The sequence below is a fragment of the Urocitellus parryii genome, chromosome 3 (assembly GCF_045843805.1).
Source record: "Urocitellus parryii isolate mUroPar1 chromosome 3, mUroPar1.hap1, whole genome shotgun sequence".
Classification (NCBI taxonomy): Eukaryota; Metazoa; Chordata; class Mammalia; order Rodentia; family Sciuridae; genus Urocitellus; species Urocitellus parryii.
Genome location: NC_135533.1, coordinates 15,369,101 through 15,396,502, shown reverse-complemented (window position 1 = coordinate 15,396,502; position 27,402 = coordinate 15,369,101). Strand labels below are relative to the sequence as shown.

General features: G+C 42.9%; 1 protein-coding gene across 1 annotated transcript in view; it reads right to left on the bottom strand.

Annotated features, from left to right (window-relative positions):
* The window catches only part of Svopl (SVOP like), a 48,367-nt gene extending 32,811 nt beyond the window's left edge, over positions 1-15,556 (bottom strand). The window contains exons 1-3 of the mRNA XM_026398544.2: positions 15,472-15,556; positions 15,225-15,316; positions 11,697-11,795 (exon numbers count right to left, since the gene is read on the bottom strand). Coding sequence (XP_026254329.2) covers positions 11,697-11,795; positions 15,225-15,316; positions 15,472-15,556 — 276 coding nt within the window. The remainder of the gene's footprint in view (positions 1-11,696; positions 11,796-15,224; positions 15,317-15,471) is intronic.
* Positions 15,557-27,402: the final 11,846 nt, after the last annotated feature.

Below are 27,402 nucleotides of genomic sequence, written 5' to 3'. Positions count from 1 at the left end.
ACCAGGGAGACAAAAGCACTTTGTCCCCAGGGAACCCCAAACAAAGCCACCCTATATATTCCTCCATGACATCAGCCAAGATGGTGCCCGGTGCCCTGTACTTTCTAGGACAGGGACCTTGACTCAAAGTCCTTGTTAACTCCAAAGCTTGAAAGCCCTGTCCTCCTGTAACCCTGTTTGGGACATCACAACACTGACCCCCTCACCGGCCCCTGGGAGCTCTGCCCTTTTCTTCAGGAGCTTATTTTTAGTATAAAGCAGGACTCTTCTGTTTAAGTGTCTTTCTCCAGCACTAACTCCCTGATTCACAAAACGTGAGGGTGTAACTCACCCACAGTCTTCGGTTTTCCCAGGGCGGCTGGTCTGCAGTTCTCCTAGGCAGAGCTGCTCTCTTTGGCCTCCCTCCCTTCTGCCCCACATTCCAAATTTAAAGAAAGGCCCTACTTAAATGGTGAAAATGCAAACTGCTCAATCTCTTTTAGCTTTTTTAGAGTATCAGATAAGCTTTGTCATGCCCCCTTAGTCATTAGTGCTGTTGGTCCGTGAGCACAAAACATGTAAACCACGGTGAGGTTTAACTTGTAGAAAAGGAATTTATCTAAAAAGAACTACAGAAGATGGGTGGGTAAGGAGCATACACCTGTCGTCTCAGGAGGCTGAGGTGGGAGGATCACAAGTTCAAGGCCAGCCGCAGCCACCTATTCAGATGCTGTCTCAAAATAAAAAAATAAAAAGGGCGGGGATCTTGCTCAGTAGTAAAGCATCCCTGGGTTCAATCCAGAAAGTCGGTGTCCATTACTTCAGAGAAGGAAAAAGGAGACCCATGTCCTGGATGAGGAAGACCCCACCCCACACACAGACTTCCCCCTGCTCCTCCTTCCCCCCCTATAAAAGCCCTTTGCACCCCTGATCCCCACAAGATGGAACTTCAAAGTCAAGCCCATCTTCTAAGATGCGAGTCCTTGGAAGATCCCGATTGCTTCCCACTGTGAGCTACAGAAAGTCCAGTGGTCCCTTTCCAGAATACTGGGTTTAGCTTTCAATGAAAAACACCTGGAAAAATATACAGTAAAAATTACTAGGGATGTAAGAAAAGCAGCCGGAGGGGAATAGAACAGAGTAGCCACCAGCAATTAACGCCCCAAAGTGGCAGATTCAAAGTCCATCCAAACAGGAAGTGGGGGAAGGTGCTGGCCTGACCAATAGAGAAACCAAGCGCGTGTCCCAAAGTACCCAGCCCATCAAGGGCTTCCTGCCACCACCAGAGAACAAAGGGAGGTGGAGACCGCTGAAGGTACAATTCTTTAAACTAACAGGAGACAGTAAAACCTATGTGACATCCTGGAAGATGATGTTCCCTGCAGTAATTAACAAGTCAGGAATCAGAGGAGGGACCTTGCCTCCTAGGTGAGAAAATGCTGATTGCAGGGCTGGACCTGGTGGGGGGGGGCGCGCCTGTAATCCTAGCAGCTCAGGAGGCTAAGGCAGGAGGATCAAGAGTTCAAAGCCAGCCTCAGCAACATCGAGGCACTGAGCAGCTCAGAGAGACCCAGACTCTAAATAAAATACAAAATAGGGCTGGGGATGTGGCTCAATGGTCGAGTGCCCCTGAGTTTAATCCCCAGTACCAAAAAAATAATAATAATGCTACTGAAACTTCTCTGAATGTGCCTGTTCACCCAGACACCGCTCTTGCAAAATTGCCCATTAAAACCTTGCCTCCACTGTACCTCATGTCTCTGAGCTCATTCTTTAGGTTTGGGCAGGTGACTATGATTTTCCCTGCCACCAATGCTCATCTTCTACACATTGGCCTTTGAGTAAAGGACAATCCAAACTTATTCCAGGAACATCCTCAATTAACAATTGCCCAGGCCAGGTTGGGAGGAATGTGGAGTTGGAGTTAGGAGGTCTCTAGCTCTGGGGGCTGCAAAAATGTTGCTTTGGGGCTTAATCCATCCTGTGTTGCCAGTGAGCTGGGGGGCAGGTAGGCGCTCAAGCCAGATAGGACTCATATCAAGAGGATGAAAGAAAGACAGACTAAAGGACTGGAAGAGGTAGGGGCCTCAGCAGGACAGCCATCTCTCAGTGAGCTTGATTACCTAGAGAAATCTGAACGGTGAGCCACCAAAAAGGAGCTGGAGGAATCAGTCAACTGCAGATACAGGAACCACTTTAGGCAAAATTAGGAGATGTTGTTGCAACCACCCACCAAATGTGAGCTGTAAACATGTGTCCTGTGATTTTGCAGAAGTGACGGATGCCAATGTGGGACCAGTCTCTGACAGTCTCAGGAACCGAGATGTACCTACCTATCATCAACCCACCGGGGTGCACAGCAGTTAAAATTACTTGTAAAGTTACCCTAAAGACAAGGTCAACACGTAATGCTTTCCAACAATGACAACAGGGTCTGTGCAGAAGGGGAAATTAACTTATTAGAAGCCCAAGACCTTGGAACAAGGATCTACCTCCACCACTGAGGCTCATTTTATTGTTGTTTTAATTTGCTTTTATTTTCTAAATACATGACAGTGGAATGTATCACAATTCTTATTACACATATATACCACAATTTTTCATACCTCTGTTTGTATATAAAGTATGTTCACATCAATTCATGTCTTCATACATGTACTTTGAATAATGATGTCCATCACATTCCACCCTCATTAATAACCCCCTGCCCCTTCCCTTCCCCTCCCTCACCCTGCCCTATCTAGAGTTCATCTATTCTTCCCATGCTCCCTCTCCCTAACCCACTATGAGTCAGTCACCTTGTATCAGAGAAAACATCTGGTATTTGTTTTTTTAGGATTGGCTAACTTTACTTAGCAATATCTTCTCCCACTTCATCCATTTACTTGCAAATGCCATGATTTTATTCTCTTTTATTGCTGAGTTATATTCCATTGTGTATTTATATGCCACGTTTTTTAATCCATTCATCTACTGAGGGGCATCTAGGTTGGTTCCACAGTTTAGCTATTGTAAATTGTGCTGCTATAAACATCGATATGGCTGTGTCCCTGTAGTATGCCGTTTTTGAGTTCTTTGGGTACAGACCGAGGGGGATAGCTGGGTCAAATGATGGTGCCATTCCAAGTTTTCCAAGGAATCTCCATACTGCTTTCTATATTGGCTGCACCAATTTGCAGTCCCACCAGCAGTGTGTGAGTGTGCTGAGGCTCATTTTAAAACAGACATGTTGTTTTTCTCTTCTCCTAATCTTCCCATTCCTGATCTCTGGGGAAACAGAATTACCCTTCTTCCCCATCCCAGTAGGGGATACCTGCCCTTGACCACATACACACATCACAGGAACAGTGACTCAGATTTCAGGGATGGCACCAGAAGATCTAAGAAATCTCCCAAATTAACAAGTAAATTCTGACCCCTGTTGGGGCACAGCTGGAATCACAGCCTCTAGGACAGGAGTCCCCTGGGCTTCTCCTTTGCCAGCCAGGCAATAAGACTTCTTTTTCCTTTTTCTCAAAACTCTGTCCTAATTATTGGATTGGCAATGGGGATGAGGACTGAGCTTTCAGTAACAACCTTTGGTTAATTATTAATCTCTAGTTCTTTTTCTAAAAGTATTAGAGAGAGCTTTAGAAAAAAGTTACAAATATAACAAAATTATAAAGGAATCTAACAAGGGAAATAGAGCTACGAGAACAAGGATAGATTTGCTGCCATGACCAGCTTGCAAGACACAGAAAGAAACACAATTGGGCATATAGCACGTGTTATCTGGGAGGACTCAGATCAGTTACTCAGATGAGGGGGACTGTTTCCTGGTACCCAGAACAGATTAAATTTCACAGCAAAATTTGGTTTTAAGTCCCCGAGTAGAAGCTAGGATACCCCATCTCCCCCAGCCTCCTGCAGCCAGGGCTGCTCCTTTGCCCAGGCCCTCATAGCCTGGGGGAAGGGGGAATTCTAGAATTTTCCATTACCGGTTTCAAACCCTAATTCTCAGGGAGACTTATCCTCCTCAGGTCCACTGCCATCCTGTCACTAATTGATCCACCTCCCAGATACTCCTCCTGTCAGCAAGGCTTGGGCACCTTTGTTCATATTTCCACTAAGTCCTGTCTTCATGAAAACCAGCTCCAGACTCCAAGTCAGTCAAACTTTCTCTGCTCACTGTGCGTCTCTCGGACCCCCTTGGCTCATGTTATCTGTTAAAGTGATTCCAGAACATTCTCACCCCCGTGCATTCTGCCATTAACTATAACTGTCACCTCACCGGCATTGCTCCTCTGGCCTTGTCTCTTGGAAAATGGACCATGTCCCTCTTTAAAGCCCCTAAGTGACTCTCCACCACCTAAGTGACCATGTCCCTCTTTAAAGCCCCTAAGTGACTCTCCACCACCTAAGTGACCATGTCCCTCTTTAAAGCCCCTAAGTGACTGTCCACCCTCCATAAAGGAATTTAACAAGGGAAATAGAGTGTTGGCTTCCAACACTTCCATGTATCAGGAGCCTCTTTCGATATTAAGAAAGAAGATTTAGCAAAGCTAAAGACCCCCAGAGAGAAAGGTCCCTTAGTAGAAAGTAGTAAGGGAGAAGGTGAGTGAGATACAATTTGGAGACTAACATAGAGACCAGGAACTGACCAGAGAAGGAGATGAGAACATCTCACATCACAGGAGAAGGTTCAAAAAGAGATCCCTGAGGTGCAGTCTCCCCTCAGGGACCAGCACGTGCCACACCCCACTTCCAGGTGCTCTCCACCCGGGACCAACCCTCTCACCCTGGTTACCTTCAGCATCCTTAGGGCAGAGATACCAGCTAACATCAGACACCCCACCTATTGGATGAGAAGGGAAGCAGGAAAGATACCCATCTCCAACCAAAACAATCCTTGCTTCTTCCTTCAAGATTTTTTTTCTTCTCCCTCTCCATTCTCCCACCCTCACATCTCCAACATACATGAGACCAAATGCTTGGCATGAATTAGGATTTTGAGGACAGAGAAGACTGAATACTATATTACAGCTGTGTTGCATTTTCTTTTTTTCCCTCCAATTTTTACTATTTCAACATTTTTTATTTTTCTTAATACATATGTGTTTGTTTTATGTACTCTTCTGTCTTTCCACTTACCTGTCTACCCCAAATTACTTCCACTCCCTTCCCCTGCTACTAATCTTCCTCTTTAGACTTCTTTTTCACACTTCCTAAGATACAATAACTCTATATCCTCACCTCCTACCGCCTCAGCATATCATCCTACTCCTCTCCCCTGGTTATTTGTCTACCATCAAAAACTGTAAACTCTTTTACAAACTCACTGATTATATTGTAGATAATAATTGAATTCACCATTTCTGTACATTGTGACAAAAATGTAAATGTCTTAATAGCAACTATTTGTTTTTAGGTGGTATTTTGTTTATATTGGGCTCTGTTAACATTGTCCTTACCCTCAAAGGAGAGGTATTGAAACCCTACAGGGGCACTATAAGCCTATAGGGTAAAAACGGTAATGCCTAGGATCCACAGTGCTAGAAGGGAAGACACACACACAATATGAAAAGACAAGGGAGGAAAGTGCCCCAAACATCAAGATACCATATTATTAGAATCCATGGCCAGCACAGCAGAAGAAATGACTGAGAAGAAGTTCAGGATGCATATAATTAAAATGTTCGGTGAATTAAAGGATGATATAAGAGAGCAATACAGGCAGCAAAAGAGCTATATAAACAAATACAAGAAGCAAAAGATTACTTTAATAGGGAGATAGAGATTCTAGAAGAAGGAGGAGGAGGAGGAAAGAAAGAAGAAAGAAAGAAAGAAAGAAAGAAAGAAAGAAAGAAAGAAAGAAAGAAAGAAAGAAAGAAAACCAAACAGAAATCCTTGAAATGAAAGAAACAATAAACCAAATTAAAAGTTCAATTGAAAGCATCACCAACAGATTAAACCACTTGGAAGATAGGACCTCAGACAACAAAGACAAAATATATAATCTTGAAAATAATGTAGGCCATACAGTGAAGATGGTAAGAAACCATGAGCAAAACATTCAAAAATGTGGGATAGGGGCTGGGGATGTGGCTCAAGCCGTAACACGCTCGCCTGGCATGCACAGGGCGCTGGGTTCAATCCTCAGCACCACATAAAAATAAAGATGTTGTGTTCACCGAAAACTGAAAAATAAATATTTTTAAAAATTCTCTCAATATCTCTCTCTCTCTCTCTCTCTCTCTCTATATATATATATATATATATATGCATAAAAAGACAATACATTCAATGAAATAATATCACAAAATTTCCGAACATGAAGAATGAATTGGAAAACCAAATTCAAGAGGCTTACATATCACCAAATGTACAAAATCACAACAGATCCACATCAAAGCACATTATAATGAAACTGCCTACTGTACAGAATAAGGACAGAATATTAAAAGCCATGAGAGAAAGAAATCAGATTACATATAGGGGAAAACCAATTAGGTTATGTGCAGATTTTTCAACTCAGACCCTGAAAACTAGAAGATCCTGGAACAATACATATCAAGCTCTGAAATAAAATGGATGCCAACCAAGAATCTTGTACCCAGCAAAATTAAGATTTAGATTTGAGGATGAAATAAAAACCTTCCATGATAAACAAAAGTTAAAAGAATTTACAGCTAGAAAACCTGCACTACAGAACATCCTTGGGCTCTGTTAACATTGTCCTTACCCTCAAAGGGTAAGGCAAAATATTCCATGAAGAGGAAATAAAAAAAACAACAATGAAAATCAGCAGAGGGAGGGATTACACTAAAGGAAAAATTAATCTAAGGAGAAACCAAGTCAAGTTAAGTAACAAAAATAAACAAAAATGACTATTACAAATCATGACTCAATAATAACTCCAAATATTAATGGCCTAAACTCAATAATAAAAAGACATAGGCTATCAGATTGAAAAAGACCAAACAATATGCTGCCTCCAGGAGACTCATCTCTTAGGAAAAGACATACACAGACCAAAAGTGAAACATTGGGATAAATCATACCACTCACATGGACTGCAGAAGCAAGCAGGAGTTTCCATCCTTGTATGAAATAAAGTAGACTTCAAGATAAAGTTAATCAAAAGGGATAAAGATGGACATTACATACTGCTCAAAGGAACCGTACATCAACAAGACATAACAATTATAAATATATATGCCCCAAACAATAGAGTATCTATGTTCAAACAAATTCTTCTCAAGTTCAAGAGTCAAATTGACCACAACACAATAATTTTGGGTGACTTTAATACACCTCTTTCGCCACTTGATAGATCTTCCAAATATGAACAAAGAAAGACATTATAGAACCCAATAATACAATCAATAACTTAGACTAAACAGACTTATATAGAATAATTCATCCATCAATGAGCAAATATGCTTTCTTCTCAGCAGCACATGGATCCTTCTCTAAAATAGACCATATATTATGCCACAAAGCAACTCTTCACAAATACAAAAAAGTAGAGATACTACCCTGCATTATATCACATCACAATGGAATGAAATTAGAATTCAATGATAAAACAAAAAATAAAAATTACTCCAACACCTGGAGACTAAATAATATGGTACTGAATGAATAATGGGTTGCAAAAGTCATCAAGTAGGAGATTAAAAAATTTTTAGAGGTGATTGAGAACACTGATACAACATATCGAAATCTCTAGGACACTATGAAGGCAGTACTGAGAGGAAAAGTTCATTGCATGGAGTTCATTCCTTAAAAGAAGAAAATGTCAACAAATAAATGAATTAATATTATATCTCAAAGCCATAGAAAAAGAAGAACAAATCAACCCCCAAAGCAGAAGAAGACAGGAAACAATTGAAATCAGAGCTGAAATCAATGAAATTGAAACAAAAGAAATAATTGAAAAAAATGACAAAACAAAAGATTGGTTCTTTGAAAAAAATGAATAAAATTGACACAAACCCTTAGCCAAGCTAATAAAGAGAAAGCGAGAGAAAATTCAAATTATTAATGATGAACAAGGAAATATCATAACAGAAACTATAGAAATACGGAAGATAATTAGAAATTATTTTGAAAACTTGTACTCCAATAAAATAGAAAATATGGAAAGCATTGACAAATTTCTGGAGTTATATGATTTGCCCAAATTGAATCGGGATTATATACATGATTTAAACAGATCAATTTCAAGCAATGAAATAGAAGACACCATTAGAAGCCTACCAACCAAGAAAAGCCCAGGACCAGATGGATACAGAGCTGAGTTCTACAAGACCTATAAAGAAGAACTAATACCTATACTCTTCAAATTATTTTGTGAAATAGAAAAAGAGGGAGCACTTCCAAACTCATTCTATAAGGCCAATATCACCCCGATTTCAAAACCAGACAGTCACAAAGAAAGAAAAGTTCAGACCAATATCTCTAATGAACAGAATGATCATACTACCAAAAGCAAAAATTCTCAATAAAATTCTGGCAAATCAAATACAAAAACATATCAAAAAGATAGTACATCATGATCAAATGGGATTCATCCCAGGGATGCAAAGTTGGTTCAACATCCAGAAACCAATCAATGTAATTCATCACATCAATAGACTTAAAGATAAGAATCATATGATTATCTCAATAGACTCAGAAAAAGCATTCAACAAAATACAGCACCCCTTCATGTTCAAGACACTAGAAAAACTAGGGATAACAGGAACACATCTCAACATCATAAAGGCTATCCATGCTAAGCCCCAGGCCAACATCATTCTAAGTGGAGAGAAATTGAAGGCATTCCCTCTAAAAACTGGAACAAGTCAGTGATGCCCTCTTTCACCACTTCTATTTAACATAATTCTTGAAACACTGGCCAGAGAAATTAGATAGATGAAAGAAATTAAAGGGATACAGATAGGAAAAAAAAGAACTCAAAGTAGCACTATTTGCCAATGATATGATTCTATACCTAGAAGACCCCCCAAAAAAAATCCACAGAAAACTTTTAAAACTAGTAAATGAATTCAGCAAAGTAGCAGAATACAAATCAACACCCATAAATCAAAGGCATTTCTGTATATCAGTGACAAGTCCTCTGAAAGAGAAACAAGGAAAACTACCCATTTATAATAGCCTCAAAAAAAAAAAATACTTGGGAATAAACCTAACAAAAGAGGTGAAAGACCTCTACAACGAAAACTACAAAACACTAAAGAAAGAAATTTAAAAAGACCTTAGAATATGGAAAGATCTCCCTTGTTCTTGGATAGGCAGAATTAATATTTCAGAATGACAATACTACCAAAAGCACTATACAGATTTAATAAAATTCCAATCAAAATCCCAATGACATTCCTCATAGAAATAGAAAAAGCGTCATGAAATTCATCTGGAAAAATAAGAGACCCAGAATAGCTAAAGAGTGAAGCATGTGGCATCGCTATACCAGACCTTAAACTATACTACAGACAATAGTAACAAAAACAGCATGGTACTGGCACCAAAATAGACGGGTAGACCAATGATACAGAAGAGAGGACACAAAGACTAACCCACATAATTACAATTATTTTATATTAGACAAAGGCAACAAAAACATACATTGGAGAAAAGCTAGCCTCTTCAACAAATGGTGCTGGGAAAACTGGAAATCCATATGCAACAAAATAAAATCAAACCCTTATCTCTCACCATGCACAAAACTCAAAGTGGACCAAGAACCTAGGAATTAAACCAGAGACCCTGTGTCTAATAGAAGAAAAAGTAGGCCCATATCACCATCATGTGGGATTAGGCCCCGACTTCCTTAATAAGACTCCTATAGCACAAGAATTAAAATCAAGAATCAATAAATGGGATGGATTCAATTAAAAAGCTTCTTTTCAGCAAAGGAAACAATCAGTGAGGTGAAGAGAGAGCCTACAGAATGGGAGCAAATTTTTACCACACGCACATCAGATAAAGCACCGATCTCTAGGATATATAAAGAACGCAAAAAGCTAAACACCAAAAAAAAAAAAAACCACAACCCAATCAAGGAACCGAATAGACACTTCTCAGAAGATGATATACAAATCAACAAATATGAAATAATTTTGAAAAAATTTTCAACATTTCTAACAATTAGAGAAATACAAATCAAAACTACTCTAAGATTTCATCTCACACCAGTCAGAATGGCAGCTATTATGAATACAAACAACAATAAGTGTTGGCGAGGATGTGGGGGGAAAGACACACATTGCTTGTGGGACTGCAAATTGGTGCAGCCAATATGGAAAGCAGTATGGAGATTCCTTGGAAAACTTGGAATGGAACCACCATTTGACCCAACTATCCCACTCCTTGCTCTATGCACAAAGGACTTAAAAACAGCATATTACAGGGACACAGCCACATCAATGTTTATAGCAGCCCAATTTACAATAGCTAAACTGTGAAACCAAACTAGGATGCCGTTCAGTAGATGAATGAATAAAGAAAATGTGGTATATATGCACAATGGAATATTATTTGGCAATAAAAGAGGATAAAATCATGACATTTTCAGGTAAATGAATGGAGTTGGAGAACATAATGCTAAGGGAAGTTAGCCAATCCCTAAAAACCAAATGAAAAATGTTTTCTCTGATAGAAGGAGGCTGATTCATTGTGGGGTTGGGAGCGGGAGCTGGGAGGATTAGACAAACTCTAGATAGGACAAAGGGTTGGGAGGGGAAAGGAGGGGCAGGTAGGAGGAAAGATGGTGGAATGAGATGGACATCCATTACCCTAAGTACATGTATGAAGACATGAGTAATGTGACTCTACTTTGTGTACAACCTGCTCTATGTGTGTAATATGAATTGTAATGCATTCTGCTATCATATATAACAAATTAGAATTAGAAATAAATAAAAATAATGCTTTTACATAAAATTGATTTTTGTTCTACAAAATGGTAATTTGAAAACTTATACATAATCATGTCAAATATATCTTGCTTGGAAGGTTTTTACAATTTGGCCCAATGTTGGGGAACAGTGCTTAGACAGAATGGGGTCTATGAAGACTGGAGGCACTTCTGGCACCTTCCATGAAGGAAAACTCACCTCCAGTTTCTCCCGATTTTCCCTTTCTGCTTGAGCAATTTGGAACTTTCTGTAGCCTCCAAAACAGACACCCCTGGCTTGGGCACCTTTGTGTGTGTATACACACACACACACACACACACACACACACACGTACACAGTCTACTAGTAATTAATTGGTACTTACTACCTGCTTTTTGAAAGAATGATAGGTAATATGCTTAATAACACTTTGTAGCAAAATTGGGTCACACGATTCATAAGGCTATTCATAATGGTCTTTGAGAAAAGTCAAATGAGCCATAATTCAAAGAGGGTATTTGCTAAGTCACTAAGTTTCAACTGTTTAGCTTCCTGGTCACCCAACTTTAGCCCACAATGAACTCGTGATGCAAGGGTCCTCCGACTCTCCCTTCTCTGGGCTCTTGCTCGAGGCTGGAATGCAAGCAGATCAAGGTCATGCACCCCCGTGGGAAGGAGAAAAGCATCAAATGTTAGCTTTGGCCTCAAAACCAGTGAGTGTTAGGCGCCAACACTCCCTGTGGTAAGGCGTCTCTTGGCTCTCAGCCCTGTGGAGTGGAGGAAAGGGTGCCCAGGCCCTCGGTTAGCTCATTCCTGGCACAGGAAGCAGATACTCACCGTGGTCACAAATGCCACCTGCCAATTCTCCAGTTGCCATTCACAGCGGATGACAGGAGACACAACAGCTATTAACATGATCTCCATGGCCTCGACAACCTTAAAGAGGAGGGACATAATGCCATGTCTAAGTGCCAGCTTGTTGTCACTTCCTCCCACCTCTGCCCGTCTTCTCTCTCCCTTCCAAGTCCTAATTTTTCTTCCTTCCCTCCTTCATTTAGAGAGCACATATTGAGGACCACGCGCAAAGTCAGATGGATACAGAACTACAGAACTATGGTTCTCGTGACGTAATAATTTTGGTTTGAACAACTTGAGAGGGACCCCAAAGTTTTGTGACATGTATTCACTTGTGATTTTGCTGCCCTCTGTATTTGCATTAATCCTGTGAGAATGCTGTGTGGGGCCAGTCCCTCAGCTAGTGGACCCGCCGGGCCAACCACCAGCCTCCACATTAACCAGCTCTGCCCCTTGCACCTATCCCTGAGGACAGCAGGGCACACCCCTTGCAAACTGATCTGTGAAATAGTCTCTGATCTCAAGAGGCTGGGAAGATTCACAAAAGCTGGACAACAAAGCAATTAATAGTACAATATAAGTTCACACTGGGAAAGAATAGTCAGCCGTGTGGGGTGTGCTACTAAATATTTCAATAAGTATTGAATATGTTCTGCTATTCATACCCTGCAATCCATTGCAGATTAATTTATCTCCCAGGAAAAGGAAGTAGATGCTAATAAAGAATCAAAAATATAAACAGAAAGAGAGAGTAGGAATCAGGTACAGGATAATCCACAAGAACAAATCGAAAATGAATCCAAGGCTGGTTTTTGAGATGAGGTCCGTTACCCAGGCTGGCCTCGAATTCCTGGACTCGGGGGATTCTCTCACTTCAGCCTCCACATCACTGGGACTAGAATTGTGTGACTTGCCAGTAGTCCAGATACTTGTGAAATTACACGTCTGGTGGCAGGAATGAACATTGACATCATTGTATCAGGAGGGGAAAGGAGATGGACTTATTTGGGGTAGTGCCAGGCTATCCATGAGTTACTTATTATAATTCCACTGGTATCTGTGTAATGGGAGATCTGGGATGAAATGGGTAGAGTGATATCAACCTGGGTGGGGGAGTTCAAGTGTATCATTATGTCTTATCTTCCCTTAGGGATTACAGTCTCGTTCAGAGTTAAGATGACTGGCTTGTTTTGGGTCAGAAAGTATCCAGAATAAGACAGCACACCACACCAGCCAGGTACAGTGGCCACACCTGTAATCCCAGCTACTCAGGAGGTCGAGGCAGGAGGATCTTAAGTTCTAGACCGGCCTGGGAAACTTAGCAAGCTCCTGTCTCAAATTAAAAAAAAAAAAAAAATAGGGCTGGGAGATGGTGTAGCTCAGGGATACAGCTACATGCACAAGGCCCCGAGTTAAATTCTCAGTATGGCAAACAAATAGACAAAACCCAGCATGACTGTCTAAGGATGTTTGATTTACTAAACCTATCTCCCTCGGCACAGAGAGCAGGATGCCACTCCTCCACAGAGACCTAGAAGGAAATAAACCAATAAGGAATAAAACTCTCCCCCCCACCACCTCCCAACAACCTTAGGGAAGAGGAACCTGCCAGGAGCCAAGCTGGGGTTCATGGGTGAGCTTTATTGTGCAGATCTTAGAAGAACTCGTGGAAGAGTGGAGAGAAGACCAGGACCCTCCTGATGGTGGGCTGAGGCTGCTCAGCGCCGAGGGTGCTATGACACTACGTCCCAGTCGCATGAGGCCCTGAGCCCCAAGTGCTGCTCCAACTGCCTCTGATCAAAACCATAAAGAGGGCCGACAGTCAGGTGTGGAGAGGTGGGGCCAGGGGCGGCCACAGCCTGTCATTGTGCACACAGCCACTCTCATGAGAGGATCCCATCCAAAGCGTCCTTCTTGACCCAGGTAAAGGGCTCTGTTGCTGCATTCGGATAAACAGTTCTGGCTCCTTTGTGAGAGGGAGGGAGGATGGGGTGGTCTGGCAAAGGGCCCCTCCTTGCATGTGGACTCAGGGGAATTGAAACAGAAGCCAGGTCACTCTGAGATGTTCTGAAGCTGGGAGAGAGTGGGTGGTAAAGTCCTACCCTGTCACACCTTCTTGTCCCTTGAGTGTGCAATCTTAAAAATATGGAACCTATGAGAGACTTCGCCTTACACGTAAGAAAACGTCCTAAGTTCTATTGTCAATTAGTGTCAAAGTAGGGCCAGGACAGAATCTTGTACATGAGATGGTTTCCAGAGAGCGCAGAGCTTCTGAGAAATGCTTCAGCTTCCCTGCCTCCTCCGTCCCTCCAGACTCTTCCTTAGACCGTTGGCTGCCACTCACTGGTTTCCCTCTTGGGAACCTTTACCCCCCACCCCAAACCACAGGGCCCACCACATAACTCAGAGCTGCCGGTCCACCTGTTATCATTGCGCATCTCAGTATGGGGCTTTAAACCACCACACACCAAGGAAACAGCTGTGGTCTTGCAGTTTCACAAACAGCACTAGTGTTTGAAAGCCTCGGAGTTGAGCTTTTTCCTTCCTCAGAACAGCATTTGGTAAATGTCTTAGTCCATCGATGCTGCTACAACAAAATACCTGAGACTGGGTAACCGGTAAAGAACAGAAATTCAGCTGGGCACTGTGGCTCACGCCTGTAGCCCCAGTGACTTGGGCTGAGGCAGGAGGATTGCAAATTCAAGGTCAAATTGAGCAAGATCCCGTCTCAAAATAAAAAAGCCCTGGGGATGCAGTTCAGTGGTAAAGCGCCCTGGGCTCAATCTGCAGAATCCAAAACAAAGGAGATGAAAAGCAAGCCCCAGCTACTTTGGAGGCTGAGGCAGGAGGATCACCGGAGCCCAGGAGTCCAGACCAGTCTGGGTAACATTGAGAGGCCCCGTTTCAAAATAAAAGGAACAGAACTTTCTTTTCTCACAGTTCTGGAGGCTGGGAAGTCTGAGATCAAAGCACGGGCAGGTTCTGCTGCTTGGCAAGAGCTTGTCCTCCGGAGGGGAAGGGGCACCATAGCAATCAGCGCAGGCTGCTGGCTGGAGCCTCTTTTAAAGGGCCGACTCCCAGGACCCTCGTGGGCTCCTCCCCTCCTAGGGGCCTTATCTCGCAGCACATTGGCCACACCTGGATTTTGAAGGAACACATTTGACCCATGGTGTAAATAAGAAGCCCCCAGGAGTGCCTTTGAGGGCCCTGGAGTCTGCAATCACAGCAGGTGACGCCGGTGCCGAAGGTCTTCCTCCGTCTCCCAGGACTGCAACCCTGAACGTTTTCAACGTGGGTTTGGAGAGACACAGCTCTTCATTTGTTCCCTACCAAACACCTGCCACAGGTGGAGGAAGTGTTTTGGGATCAGACCCCCTCACCCGCACCTGCTGCCCTCCACGCGCCTCCCAGGCCCTGCAATGGTCAGCCCAGCTGGAGGCCAGTAGAAAACCTCGAGATCCACCCTGAGAAGTCAGCTTTGGAGGCTCAAGGTCTCCAGGAAGCACTCACCCCGGTGCTGCCCATGATCAGAAACAGGGCAATGTGGAAGCGTCCAAACCCGATGGTCTCCACCGCATCCTCCACCGTGAACGTCTTTAGCTCTAAGGAGGCAGATGGAGGGTGAGGAGCGGTGCTGGCAGGAGGGGATGCCTGGGGGTCACTGCAGCCCTTGGAAAACGACACTCATTATTCCAACAGCTAGCTAAATGGTGGGCAGGGGACCGAGGCCGAGTCTGGACGTGTTCGATGATCTCACCTTGCTGCTGCTGCGGCTCTGGGACCCCCAGGCTCAGCTTCCGAAGGCTGATGACAGTGACGGGCTCCGTCTGCTTGGCCGCCATCTAAATGACCACAATTCCTCCAGCCTCCCTGATGGACTGCAGGGAGGGGAAAAAGAAATGTAATGGTACCTGTATGTACGATGAGAGCGCATACAGGTACCAGGCACACCATGGGCAACATTTCATTGAACAAAAACTTCTAAGTATTTTTACCCTCATTCACACATCGCCTTTGGAACCAGACCACTCCGTGTTTAATTTGACCTCACTACTTACTAGGTGTGTAGATTTAAGGAATTTGCCCTTTGTACACCTCAGTTTTCTCATCTCTAAAATGGACATAGCATGATAATCACACTTGTCAGGCTGGTGTAGGAGGTAAAAGCCTCAGTTCAGAGAAAGTGCTTGACCTATACCTGGCATGTACCAAAGTGCTCAAAAAAAGTGGGAGCCCATAATTCACTTTATGGGGTGTTTGTTTTCTGGTTCTGGGATTGAATTCAGGGGCACTTTGAAATTCTTGAATTTCAGGTAATCCTTGCAGAAGGAAGACTGGAATTAAATTATCACTATTTTATAACTCCTAGCAAAACAGTGGATCTAGGCAACAATCACCAATGGCCGATAAACTAGTGGGTAAAAGGCTGGTGAGAACTCTTCTACAAGACGATGAGACCGGTACCACCGGCACCCACTGAAGAATCCTAATGCCACTAACTGAGAGACAGATGAGGGCTTGTGGCTCCTGATGAGAAGCCACCAGACTAGACCGCGTCACCCGTGAAGTCTCCTCATACACAGAAACTGAAACTGAATCCAGTCAAGCTTCGGCTGTTCAACTACACCACGTGGTGCCATCAGAGAAACCAAGCACGGGGCAAGTTCCACTGAATGAACGGCACGGCCTCCTCACGACACAGACGGCCAGCACACAAGAGGAGGGGACCACGGACTGCAACAGGACAGACTCGCAGATGCTTAGGTGAACCTTATTTGGATCCTCTCTGAAACAAATCAACTTTTAAAAGATTCATGAACAATAGAGAAAATCAGGGAAATTAAAGGAAGTTTGGAAGTTTGGTGATATTAAGGAATTACTGATGACAGCATTAGATGTCGCTCAGTGACAACCTAGAGTACTTTATTAGTATTCATGATATCTCAATCCCCAGGACTAAAAGCAAAACAAAAGAGAAATAATGTGTTGGTGAGGATGTGGAGGAAAAGAGAACGTACACTGCTTGAGGGAATGTAAACTGGTACTAACAGTACTGAGGTTCCTCACAAAATTCAAAGTAAAACCAGCAGATCTCACAGTGCTAATTCTCCTGATGAGACATTGCAACACCGTTCACAATAGTTAAGGCCTGGAGATGTGGCTCAGAGGTGGAGCATTTTCCTCACCTATGTGATTTAATCCCCAGCACTGCAAATAAAGGAAAGAACCCAAAATGTAAATGTCTGCTGATGGATAAAGAAAATGTATGTCCACTGATGGAACAGTATTCAGCCATGTAAAGAGGGAAACTCCGTTATTTGCAGCAACATAGATAAAACTGGGGCACGTGATACTAAATGAAATGAGCCAGACACAGAAGGACAAATACTTTGTTACATCACTGCTGTGAGGAGTCTAAAACAGTCAGACTCATTAAAGCCCAGGGTAGAATGGGGATTGCCAGGGCAGAGCAGGGAGGGGAAACGAAAAGATATTAGACAAAGACTACAAAGTTGGGCTGGGGGTATAACTCAGTCAGTAGAGTGCTTGTCTGGCATGCACAAGCCCTGGGTTCAATCCCCAGCACCACACACACACACACACACACACACACACACACACACACGAGTACAAAGTTTTGCTCAGCAACTTAGAAACACTCTGTCTTAAAATAGAAAGTGGTTCAGTGGTAAGGCACCCCTGGGTTCAATCCCCAGTACCAAAAAAAAAAAAAAAAAAAACCCAGAAAAGTCCTAGAGAGCTACTATATCGCAGACATAGTGCCTACAGTTAACAACACTGTACTGTACACCTAAAACTGCCAAATACATAGATCTTATGTTAAGTGTTCTTAACACAATAATAAGAAGACTGGAGGAAATTTTTGGAATCAATGTCTAGGTTTATGGCACAGATTTTCATGATGGTTTCATAGGTATATATTTACCTCTAAAACTCATCAAGTTGTGCATATGAGACATGAACAGATTTTTACATGTCAACCACACCTCAATAAAATGGGTTTTAAACTACTCAAAGAGTTCCTCTCATGCCAGTCAGAATGGCAGTTATCAAGAACACAGACAACAATAAATGTTGGCAAGGATTTGTGTGGGGGGGAAAACACACACTTATACATTGCTGGGGCACTGCAAATTGGTGCAACAATCTGGAAAAGAGTATGGAGATTCCTTAGAAAACTTAGAATGGAACCAGCAGTTGACTCCTTGGTCTACACTTAAAGTAAAACCAGCAGGACTTACAATCAGCATTCTCTAGTAATGCAGCCATATCAATGTTTATAGCAGCTCAATTCACAATAGCTAAACTGTGGAAGCAAACTAGATGCCTTTCAATAGATGAATGGAAAAAGAAACTGTAGTGTATATACACAATGGAATATTATTCAGCATTAAAAGAGAACAAAATCATGGCATTTGCAGGTAAATGGATGGAGTTGGAGAATACCATGCTAAGTGAAGTAAGCCAATCCCAAAAAAAACAAAGGCCAAATGTTTTCTTTGATAAGTAGATGCTGATCCATAATGGCAGAGTGGGGGGAGGACATGGGGAAAATGGAGGAGTTTGATGAGCAAAGGAGAGGGAGGGGTGTGGAGGGGGCATGGGGATAGGAAAGATGGTGGAATGAAATGGACATCATTACCCTAGGTAATGGTGCAAAGCAGGGAAATGAAAACTTGGGCTGCAATTGTGTACAATGAATCAAAGTACATTCTGCTGTCATATATACCTAATTAAAACAAAAATTTTAAAGAAATGGGTTTTAAAAAGAAGAACAGAAACAAAGTTCTCCTCTTCCCAGAACATTAAAATAGCCACAGAACAGTGCCTGTAGGAGCACACCGAGGTCATTAATGTCTTCCAGATGCCAGCTATGCCTGGTGTTGCGTGGGCTCCTAGGAAGACTTCAAAGAAGGGTCCGACATGCTCTCTGCCCTGAGAAATTTTTAATCTAGCTGGAGACACAAAAGGCAGACATCAAAACAATGATGCTGTGGTATAGATATTCTTTGTAAAATTTAAAAAAAAAAACATGCTGTCAGGGAGACAAACATTCCCAGTGGGGAGAGAGATCAATAATACTCAGAAATAGTCCATGAAATCCTCTCTCCCAAAGGAGACTTTGAAAGTATGGAAATTTGTTATTTTCACATAGTGAAAAAAAGCTGCACTGATTGGTCTCTCGGCCCACGCAGGAGCCTGAAAACCCTGAGGACCCTCAGGTCCAGAACTATGGCCTCCTCTAGACACTGTCCAGATCACTTTTGAGGGGTGTCCTTCATTTGGTGACTTTTTTATATAAATAAAGTGTTTACAGGAAAACCAACGTGTGAAATGTTGGCAATGGCCTCCTGTTTGTAGATGGGAGAGACTTCAAAGGTGAGTAAGACAGAAGAAATAGGATGGGGGAAGGAGGCTACAGGAGGGGAAAGACACTGTCGCTTTAAATCTGAGAAGCTCCCTGAACACCCCACCTTTACTCCCCAAGTGTGTTTTCTTCCAGGCCAGAATTCATAAGAGTTCTTGAATCTTAAAGTAGAGTGAGTCCAGATGACTTTGCTAGTTATTGCAACTTATTTTCTTTCCACTAAATAAGACCAAGGGAAAACACTGTTAGGGACCCGTGATCTGGGCATCTTTCTCATGCATTGACTGAGTGGCATCACCCAGGAGCCCGCCCTAGGCTCTGGGTGGAGGAGAACGGAGCCCACCAGGCTGACGTCGGCCCCGCATTCACTGGTTTCAATTTCCTTAGAAGAAAGAACCCAACACCTCAACAGTGCATCCCACTCTCAAGCCCTGAATGGAGTGTGCATCCTGCACCATTCCTAGTTTTCCTAAACAAATAGCTTTGCTTTCTTAAATAAGCCTTTGTCTGTGCCTCTTCTGCTGCATCCTGAAATTCCTTTCTGTGGTCCAAGTCAAGAACCTTTCATGGCACAGTTGAAGTCCCTTCTCCCTTTTGTGATCAAAGGACAATCATTTGACACATGGTGCCAGGAAAACTGGATATCCACATGTAAAAGAATGAAGTTGGACCCTTAATTTATACCATACACTAACATTAACATAAAATGGGATAAAGATCTAAGTTTAAGGTCTAAAACTGTAAAATCTTTGGAAGAAAATATCAGTGATTATGTTCATAATCATGGATCAGGGAATGATTTCTTAAGTACAACACCAAAGCACAGGTAATAAAAAAAATATATAGATAATTTGGACTTAATCAAAATTCAAAACTTTCATGGGCCGGACACAGTGGGGCATGGCTATGTCCTAGCTACTCAGAAGGCTGAGGCAGGAAGATGGCAAGTTCAAGGCCAGTCTGAGCAAAAATGTCCCAAAATGAAATAAAAAGGGCTGAGGGTGGAGCTTAGTGGGAGAACATTTACCTGGCACATATGAAGGTTTGGGATCAATCCCAGCACCACAAACATAAAATTAAAATGGTGAACTTCATGGTTTGTGGGTTATAGCAATTAAAAATTTATTTCTTTAAACAATTATATGTTTATTCTTACTTATCAATTATATATTTCTGTTTTTTGTTTTTTTTTAAAAAAAAAAACTTTAAAAAATAGTAAAACAGCCAGGTATGGTGGCACACACCTGTAATCCCAATGGCTTGGGAGGCTGAGGCAGGAGGATCACAAGTTCAAAGTCAGCCTCAGCAACAGTGAGGCACTAAGCAAACTTAGTGAGACCTTGACTCTAAATTAAGTATGAAATAGGGCTGTAGATGTGCCTCAATAGTTGAGAGCCTCTGAGTTAGATCCCTCAACCAAAAAAAAAAAAAAAAAGTAAAATCAATCATGATAACAGGGCTGGGGTTGTGGCTCAGCAGTACAGTGCTCATCTAGTACATGCAAGGCACTGGGTTTGATCCTCAGCACCACATAAAAAATAAATAAATAAAATAAAATCATGTGTCCATCCACAACTAAAAAATATTTTAAAAAATTCATAATAACAAACCAAACGGATTCTGTCCACTTTTAATGTTAGAGAATAAAACATTTTATTTTGGTGGGAAAATAATTTTTTTAAATCTCAGTAAATTCATTTTGAGTTTAGTCGCAATTAAAACACATAACAATTAGCTCAGTCTTCAATCAACACTCAATCTCTTCTACCAGACATGTTTTCGGATCTCATGACAGTCTACGTTTAACAATTGCAACAATGAAAAATAAATCTTTGTATCTTAAAAAATTGATGAAAAACTTTCCAGCAAAACTGGTGTTATGTATTGAGTGGCAAGAAACCCAAAGTGTATGCCACTTACCACGGAGCAAAATGTTTTAGTTGGGTGTGAGCCTGATCATGCAACTCCAGGGTCATAATTACCCCACACAGATGCCTTCTCTCAATAAGGAGAGGTGACTTGTCCCACAGGCCTGGCCAAAGGGGCTTCCCAGTTACCCCTGAATCAAAGCTGCTCCTGTAAAGACATACCTAAGTCCACACCTTGTGATGACGGAAGAGGACATAACTCTTGTTTCCACAACATGAAGTACCCGACACTGCGGCATGGTTTTAGGCAACAGATGAAACAGAGGGAAAGAGAATTCCCGTTGGCTCTGACCTTGGACCTCCAGAGAAATCAATGTAATCTTCACATTAACACTTGGTCTACAGTGAGCGATGTTTACATGGTCATAAAAAAGTGAAAGGCTGTTTATTCTTCTCAAGCTTAACATCAACTTAGAATAGAACACATCGATTTGGTTGTGGTTTCAGAACTGAGTGAAAATGTGGATATCTTTGACAAGGGGACAGCAACTGACCCACAACAAAGGTGAGAGATGGAACTCAGTGAGGTAGGACTATAGGCCCATAACTATAGGCCAGTATCCTGGCTATGGCTTCCAAATTGAATGAGAAGTCCACGTAGGCTGGTCACATCACAAAAATAACTGAGAAAACAACTAAAAACAAGATACAGGCAAATATTGGGAGGAGAGCAAAAAGGAAGGGAAATTATAACCTACATTATTATTTTCCTTAGTAAGTAATAACTGATACTATCCTGAGTTGATAAACCAAGAGAAAAGGATAATTTTGTGGTTTTAATTATAAAGGTTATCCTCAAGAAGGCTAAAGAAATTTCTCTGGGTATGGGCAAAGTCAAAGCAGGAGATTGTTTATTTCTGTCACAATTTATCTGACTATTTGAGGATGGCACACCAGCTTATGGCTTCAATAAAAATTTTATAAATTTAAATAACAGTAAATTAAAAAAACAGAATATGAAACACATATGTAAATAAAAACTCTTATAGGTCAGGAAGAAAAAGATAGAGGCTCAAGGACATGTAGGACCGATAAAGAAGAATAAATACGTGACTGATAAATCTATGAAAGCAAGTTCAACCTAATTTACCCACAGAACTTTAAAATGTTACCATTTTCCTTGATTTTCTTTTTTGTGTGTGTGGTGTTGTTGGGGATCAAACCCAGGACCTTGCACATGCTAGGCAAGCACTTTACCCCTGAACTACATGTCCAATCCCTGTAAAAATTTCAGATTGATTATACCACGTGTAAGTCCAAGGGTGTAAATTGGTGCAACCTTTCTAGAAGGCAATTAGGCAGAATGTTGACTGAGCAACTTCACTCCCAGATTCATCCTAATTGGGATAGTCAAAGAAGAGGGCAAAGATACAGATATGAGGACAGTCACCACACCGTTACCTTAAATCAACAAAAGAAGTGGATACAACCTAAATGCCCTCGAGTAGAGAAGTAGCTAAACACATTATAATCTATTCTTGTCATAGAATATTGCCTTAAAGCTCTTAAATGAAAAACATTGAAGCCGGATGCAGTGGCAAACACCTGTAGTCCCAGCAACTCGGGAGGCTGAAGCAGGAGGATCAAAGTTCCAGGCCAGATGCAGCAATTTAGTCAATTTAGTGAAGCTCTGTCTCAACAGAGGAAGAAGGAAGAAGGAGCAGGAAAGGGAGGGGAAGAGGTAGGAAACTGGCGTCTGGTGAGATTTGGCTTGAACTGGCCCCAACCTCTAAGCGGGAGAAGTGGCCTCCGGATGGCAGGTCTGCCCTTGAGCCTTGGGGATGGTGAGCTGGGACGCCCTGCAGCTGTAGGGGCTTCTGGGGAAAGCCCTTTTGGCCTCTTCCTCCCTAGATCCCAGTGGGTGGCTGGCTTTGCGGCTGGCATCGTGGGTGGTCACACAGGGGTACAGGTGTGCAGGCTGGCTGGGTGTGGACCAGAGGGAAGAACTGGGGCGGCATCCTTCAGCTTGGACTGCCCAGCTCCAGGCACCTTCGACATGAGAAAATAAAATAAAATTAAGCTCTCTCTGGTTTAAGCCACTGTTATGAAGTAGGACACATGAGGCTGGACACCGGAGGAACTGGCAAGAAGCAGGTCTGTTGACTGCAGCGCGGTCCAGAGGAGGCTTTCACCTAAAACAAATTTCCCTCTGAATGCCAGAAAGTCTTTGAACTTTATACCCCGTGATGGGGGGTTGGAGGGCGGAGCTTGGAAGTTTATAATTTTCAGAAGTTTACATAGAAGTATAAAAATAACTTTTTCTTTTGAGTTCTCAGAAGGTGCCAATTGTGCCGTTTCTCAGAACAGCAGGGGGATTTTACAGGGTACACCACAAAAGCAGAGCACGTCCGCCAAGTCCACGCTTAAATTGAGTTTTTGCAAGATGGAGCAGAGAACAGGAAACACGGCATCTGACCACATTGAGCCCTTCGGAGAGATCTTGACTGATATCTTGTTAACAGGAACAATTGTGGTGAGGGTCCTGGAGAAACTTAAATAAGTTGCATTGGTGGAAGAGCGGGTGCCACTGCAGTTATTTTCTGTCTCTGATATTTGGCAATTTGTGTGATTCTCAACTGACAAACTTCCTCTTCCGCACATTGGCAGGATTGAACATGGTATTTGTAAAATATGGCACCGGCCCATTGCATCATGAGCACACAAGGGACCCTGCTTCTTATCTCTGAATAAAGGAACTAGGAGATTACCACAATTTCACCATAATCACTTACTGGGGATAAGTGTGTAAGTGACCACAGGGTTAGTGATTGCATGTGGGAAGAGAGAGAGAGAGAAAGTAAGGGAGGCAGGGAGAAAAGGGGAGAGGAGAAGGTCTGCAGTCAATGGCAGAGCGTGGCATGGCGGCATGCAGCCTGGGTTCCACCCCACCAAGAGCAGTAGGCCTCTCCTCGGGCCGTTATCACTATATTGCACAGACATTAGAACATACTGGCCTCCCCAAGGGAGAAAGTTACTTTGTTTTCTAAAAGAGGCAATTTTATTTCAAGGGTCAATGTCAGTGATGCTGGTCCACCCTCCCTCGCGCTTGCTACGTTCCTACTGGGAAATAAGACTGGGACCTCTCCAAGCCAGGTGTCTCCTGTGATGATATTCACCCAGGCCAGTCACTTCATCTTAGGAGGAGTACAAAAAAATGGGTGCTTTTCACTAAAAATGTTCTTTGTTCTACATTGCTTTATGTGGCAGAATCACTCTATTTTAGAGGAAGAAAAAGCTTCCAGGGGCTGGAGTTGCAGCTCAGTGGCAGAGCCCTTGCCTGCTGCGTGTGAGATACTGGATTCGATTCACAGCACCCACCACACATTAATAATCAAATAAAACGAAGGCCCATCAACAGCTAAAAAAAAATTAATAAATAAATAAATAAGTTAGCTTCCAAACTTCAATTCTTCCAAAGGCCCTGTTGGAGCTCCTCCTCCCCCTCCCCCTCCCCTCCCCCCTTCTTCCCCCTACCCTCCTCCTCCTCCTTTTCACTGGGGATTGAACCCAGGAGCTTTACCATTGTGCTACATTCCCAGCCCTTTTAACTTTATTTTGATGTGGGTCTTGCTAAATTGCTGAAGCTGATCTCAAACTTGCAATCCTCCTGCTTTGGTCTCTCAAGGTGTGCACACTGCACCCTTGAGAACATCCCATCTTCCTTAAGCACACAGCGTGAAGATGGTCAAGGCCCAGATGAGGGCACAGCATCAGAGGAGATTGCCAAGGGATGGAAGAAGCAAATGTACAAGATAATTGGCAACATGGAAGGTCTCGTCTCTGCCCGATTAGATTACACACGGTTTCCAACAAGATGGGGCATGTTTGGTGGGGCATGTTGGGGGTGGACGACTGATGGATCATCAGGATTTTAGCATTCATGCCTGCACATCGTAAAGGGTTCACATTCTAAATGATTCAGAGGACACTGGAACACGGACTCAAAATTGATCAAGTGTATATGGAAAGTATTTATTTATTTATTATGAAGTTTCAGTGAAAAGTTTAATAAAGAAAGAAAAGGACAAAAATAGTTCAGAGATGGATTCAAGGAACTTACAGAGAGAGAGAGAGAGAGAGAGAGAGAAATGTGCAATTCTAACTCTGAAATGGAGAGGCTGAGTTGACATCCCTTCTTTGGTTCCCTAAGTCAGTCTAAATCCAAAGGAAGGGAGGGAGGGATGGAGGGATGGAGGGATGGAGGGAGGGAAGGAGGGGAAGGGAGGGAGAGGGGAAGAAAGAAAGGATGGATCAACTAGACCAACTAAGGAAAACAGGGAATAACATGGAGAAATACACTTTGCATCCCTTGCCATCAGTTCCTTAACCACAATGGGAGGGCTAGGGGTATGGCTGGGGGCGGGGAGCACAGGCCCAGCATGCACCAGGTCCTAGGTTTCATCCCTAGTATCAATACACTCTCTCTCTCTCTCTCTCTCTCTCTCTCTCTCTCTCTCTCTCTCTCTCTCTCTCTCTCTCTCTCCCTCTCTCCCCCAGAACAAAAACTCACAATGGGAAAGTCATTGTATAACCCACCTTAAACAACCTGAGAAGAAAATGAATAGATTAAGGATTTACTCCAAAAAAGGCTCAGATGTTGTTCAAACTTCATTAATAGAAATTCTATGGATGGGATGACATTTTATTTTATTGATTGCATTTGGATGTGCTAAATTCTTCAGCCAGAAAAAAATGGACCCCTGTAGATTTTTCTTCAGTGAATTTGCGTGTGTATGAGAGGCTTTGTTTTACAATATCATCAATTTAGAATAAAATTTTCTTGTTCCACTGGCCTTCAGCCATTCACTAATAAAGTAGCATGTGACTGAAGACTATGATAATCACAACAACGACGATGATGATGATGATGATGATGATAGTGCACTCGCCGCCCCACCCCACCACACCCACAACACAGCACGAACACAGATGCAGATCTCTGCTCCCCACAGGGTTTCTTACCTCCGTGTGCTTCAGGCCCTCTGTGTCACTGCAGTGACAGCCGAGTCTCACGGGGCAGCGGGACCCTGAAGGCTTCTGGGGGCTTCCAGGCCTCCCTTCCCAAGAAGCCTGGGCCCTGGGCCTCTTTCACCTCAGCTCTCCCAACAGGATTCTTTAAGGAACAATCTCAGGTCCTGGGCAGGTGAGTGGCAGGTAGGGCACACCCCCTTCTCAGCAGCCCTCCCCTGATGATCCCTTTTTAAAGGGGAAGTCACACCTGTCCTTGAGACAGAAGGTGACCACCCCCTGGGAATGACTATGCTCTTCTCAGGGACGCTTGGGCATTTCTAAAAGGAGGCCCAGGCCAGCAGCAGAGGGAAGTTTTGAAATTGCTAACATTTTTCTTTTGGCCACAGCTGGGGGCCGGCTAAGCACGGCATATTTTTTTATTATTATTATTGAAGGGCAGTAGTGAGTTGAGAACCTTAAAACTCTCCAGCGATCATGCAGTAAGGGCCATACTTACGCCCACTTTCGTACTGCCTGTTCCCCATTCAACCAACCCCTGACCAAGCATCCCCTCTTCGTCCAGCCTTTGCCACTCCCTTTCTAATCCAGAGAATGGAGGACATTGTCCCCATTTAGCAATGAGGGGAGCAACCCCCTTTCCTGCCTGAGGGTACACAATAAAACCTCAGAGTTGAACCTCCAACATGCACATCTCTCCAACTATCATTCTTCCACTGACCCCATTAAATGAACATTTATTGAGTACCCAATCAGTGGATTAAACTGGGCTGGACAGGTCATACATTGGATTGAAAGGTGACAAGGAAGCCTCCTTTTAGGGAGGAGCATTGCCACCTCCCTAAGCGCCAGTCAGTCCCACCACACAGAGGATAAGAGGGGGCTAAAAGAAAGAGTCCCATCCAAAGGTGCTTTCGAATTTGGTCAGCTCTTTTGGAATTTTTCTGACAGTGAGAATTTGGAACTAAACAAGGTACCACTTAGAAGTACCCCATAAATTGTAAAGCCCTACAAAAATGTTAATACTTGATTTTACTAGTACAGTTACCACAGCGGTCATAATTCACCGGGATTAGGGTCAGACAGAGCAGTTGATGGAAAGACTCTTTATCAGGTTCTTAGGGTTCTGATGGTCCAGGTGACGAAGAAATAACTTCTGGGCCCACAGAACTGAAGATCAATGGGCGACTATGTAACCATGTCCCATGTCTCCCTCCTGGTACACCCTTTCTAGAAGTTTCCAGAGCATATGCATCTTTCTGCAGCTACTCCAGCAGAACATGCACCTGTGGTCAATGGCGCCCATGAGCAGTGCCACATTGTCACGCTTCATTTCACAGGATTTAGCAATGCAGAGTGACTCCTGGGGGCAGCCTCCCCCTGCCCCGCCCAGAGAGAGAAC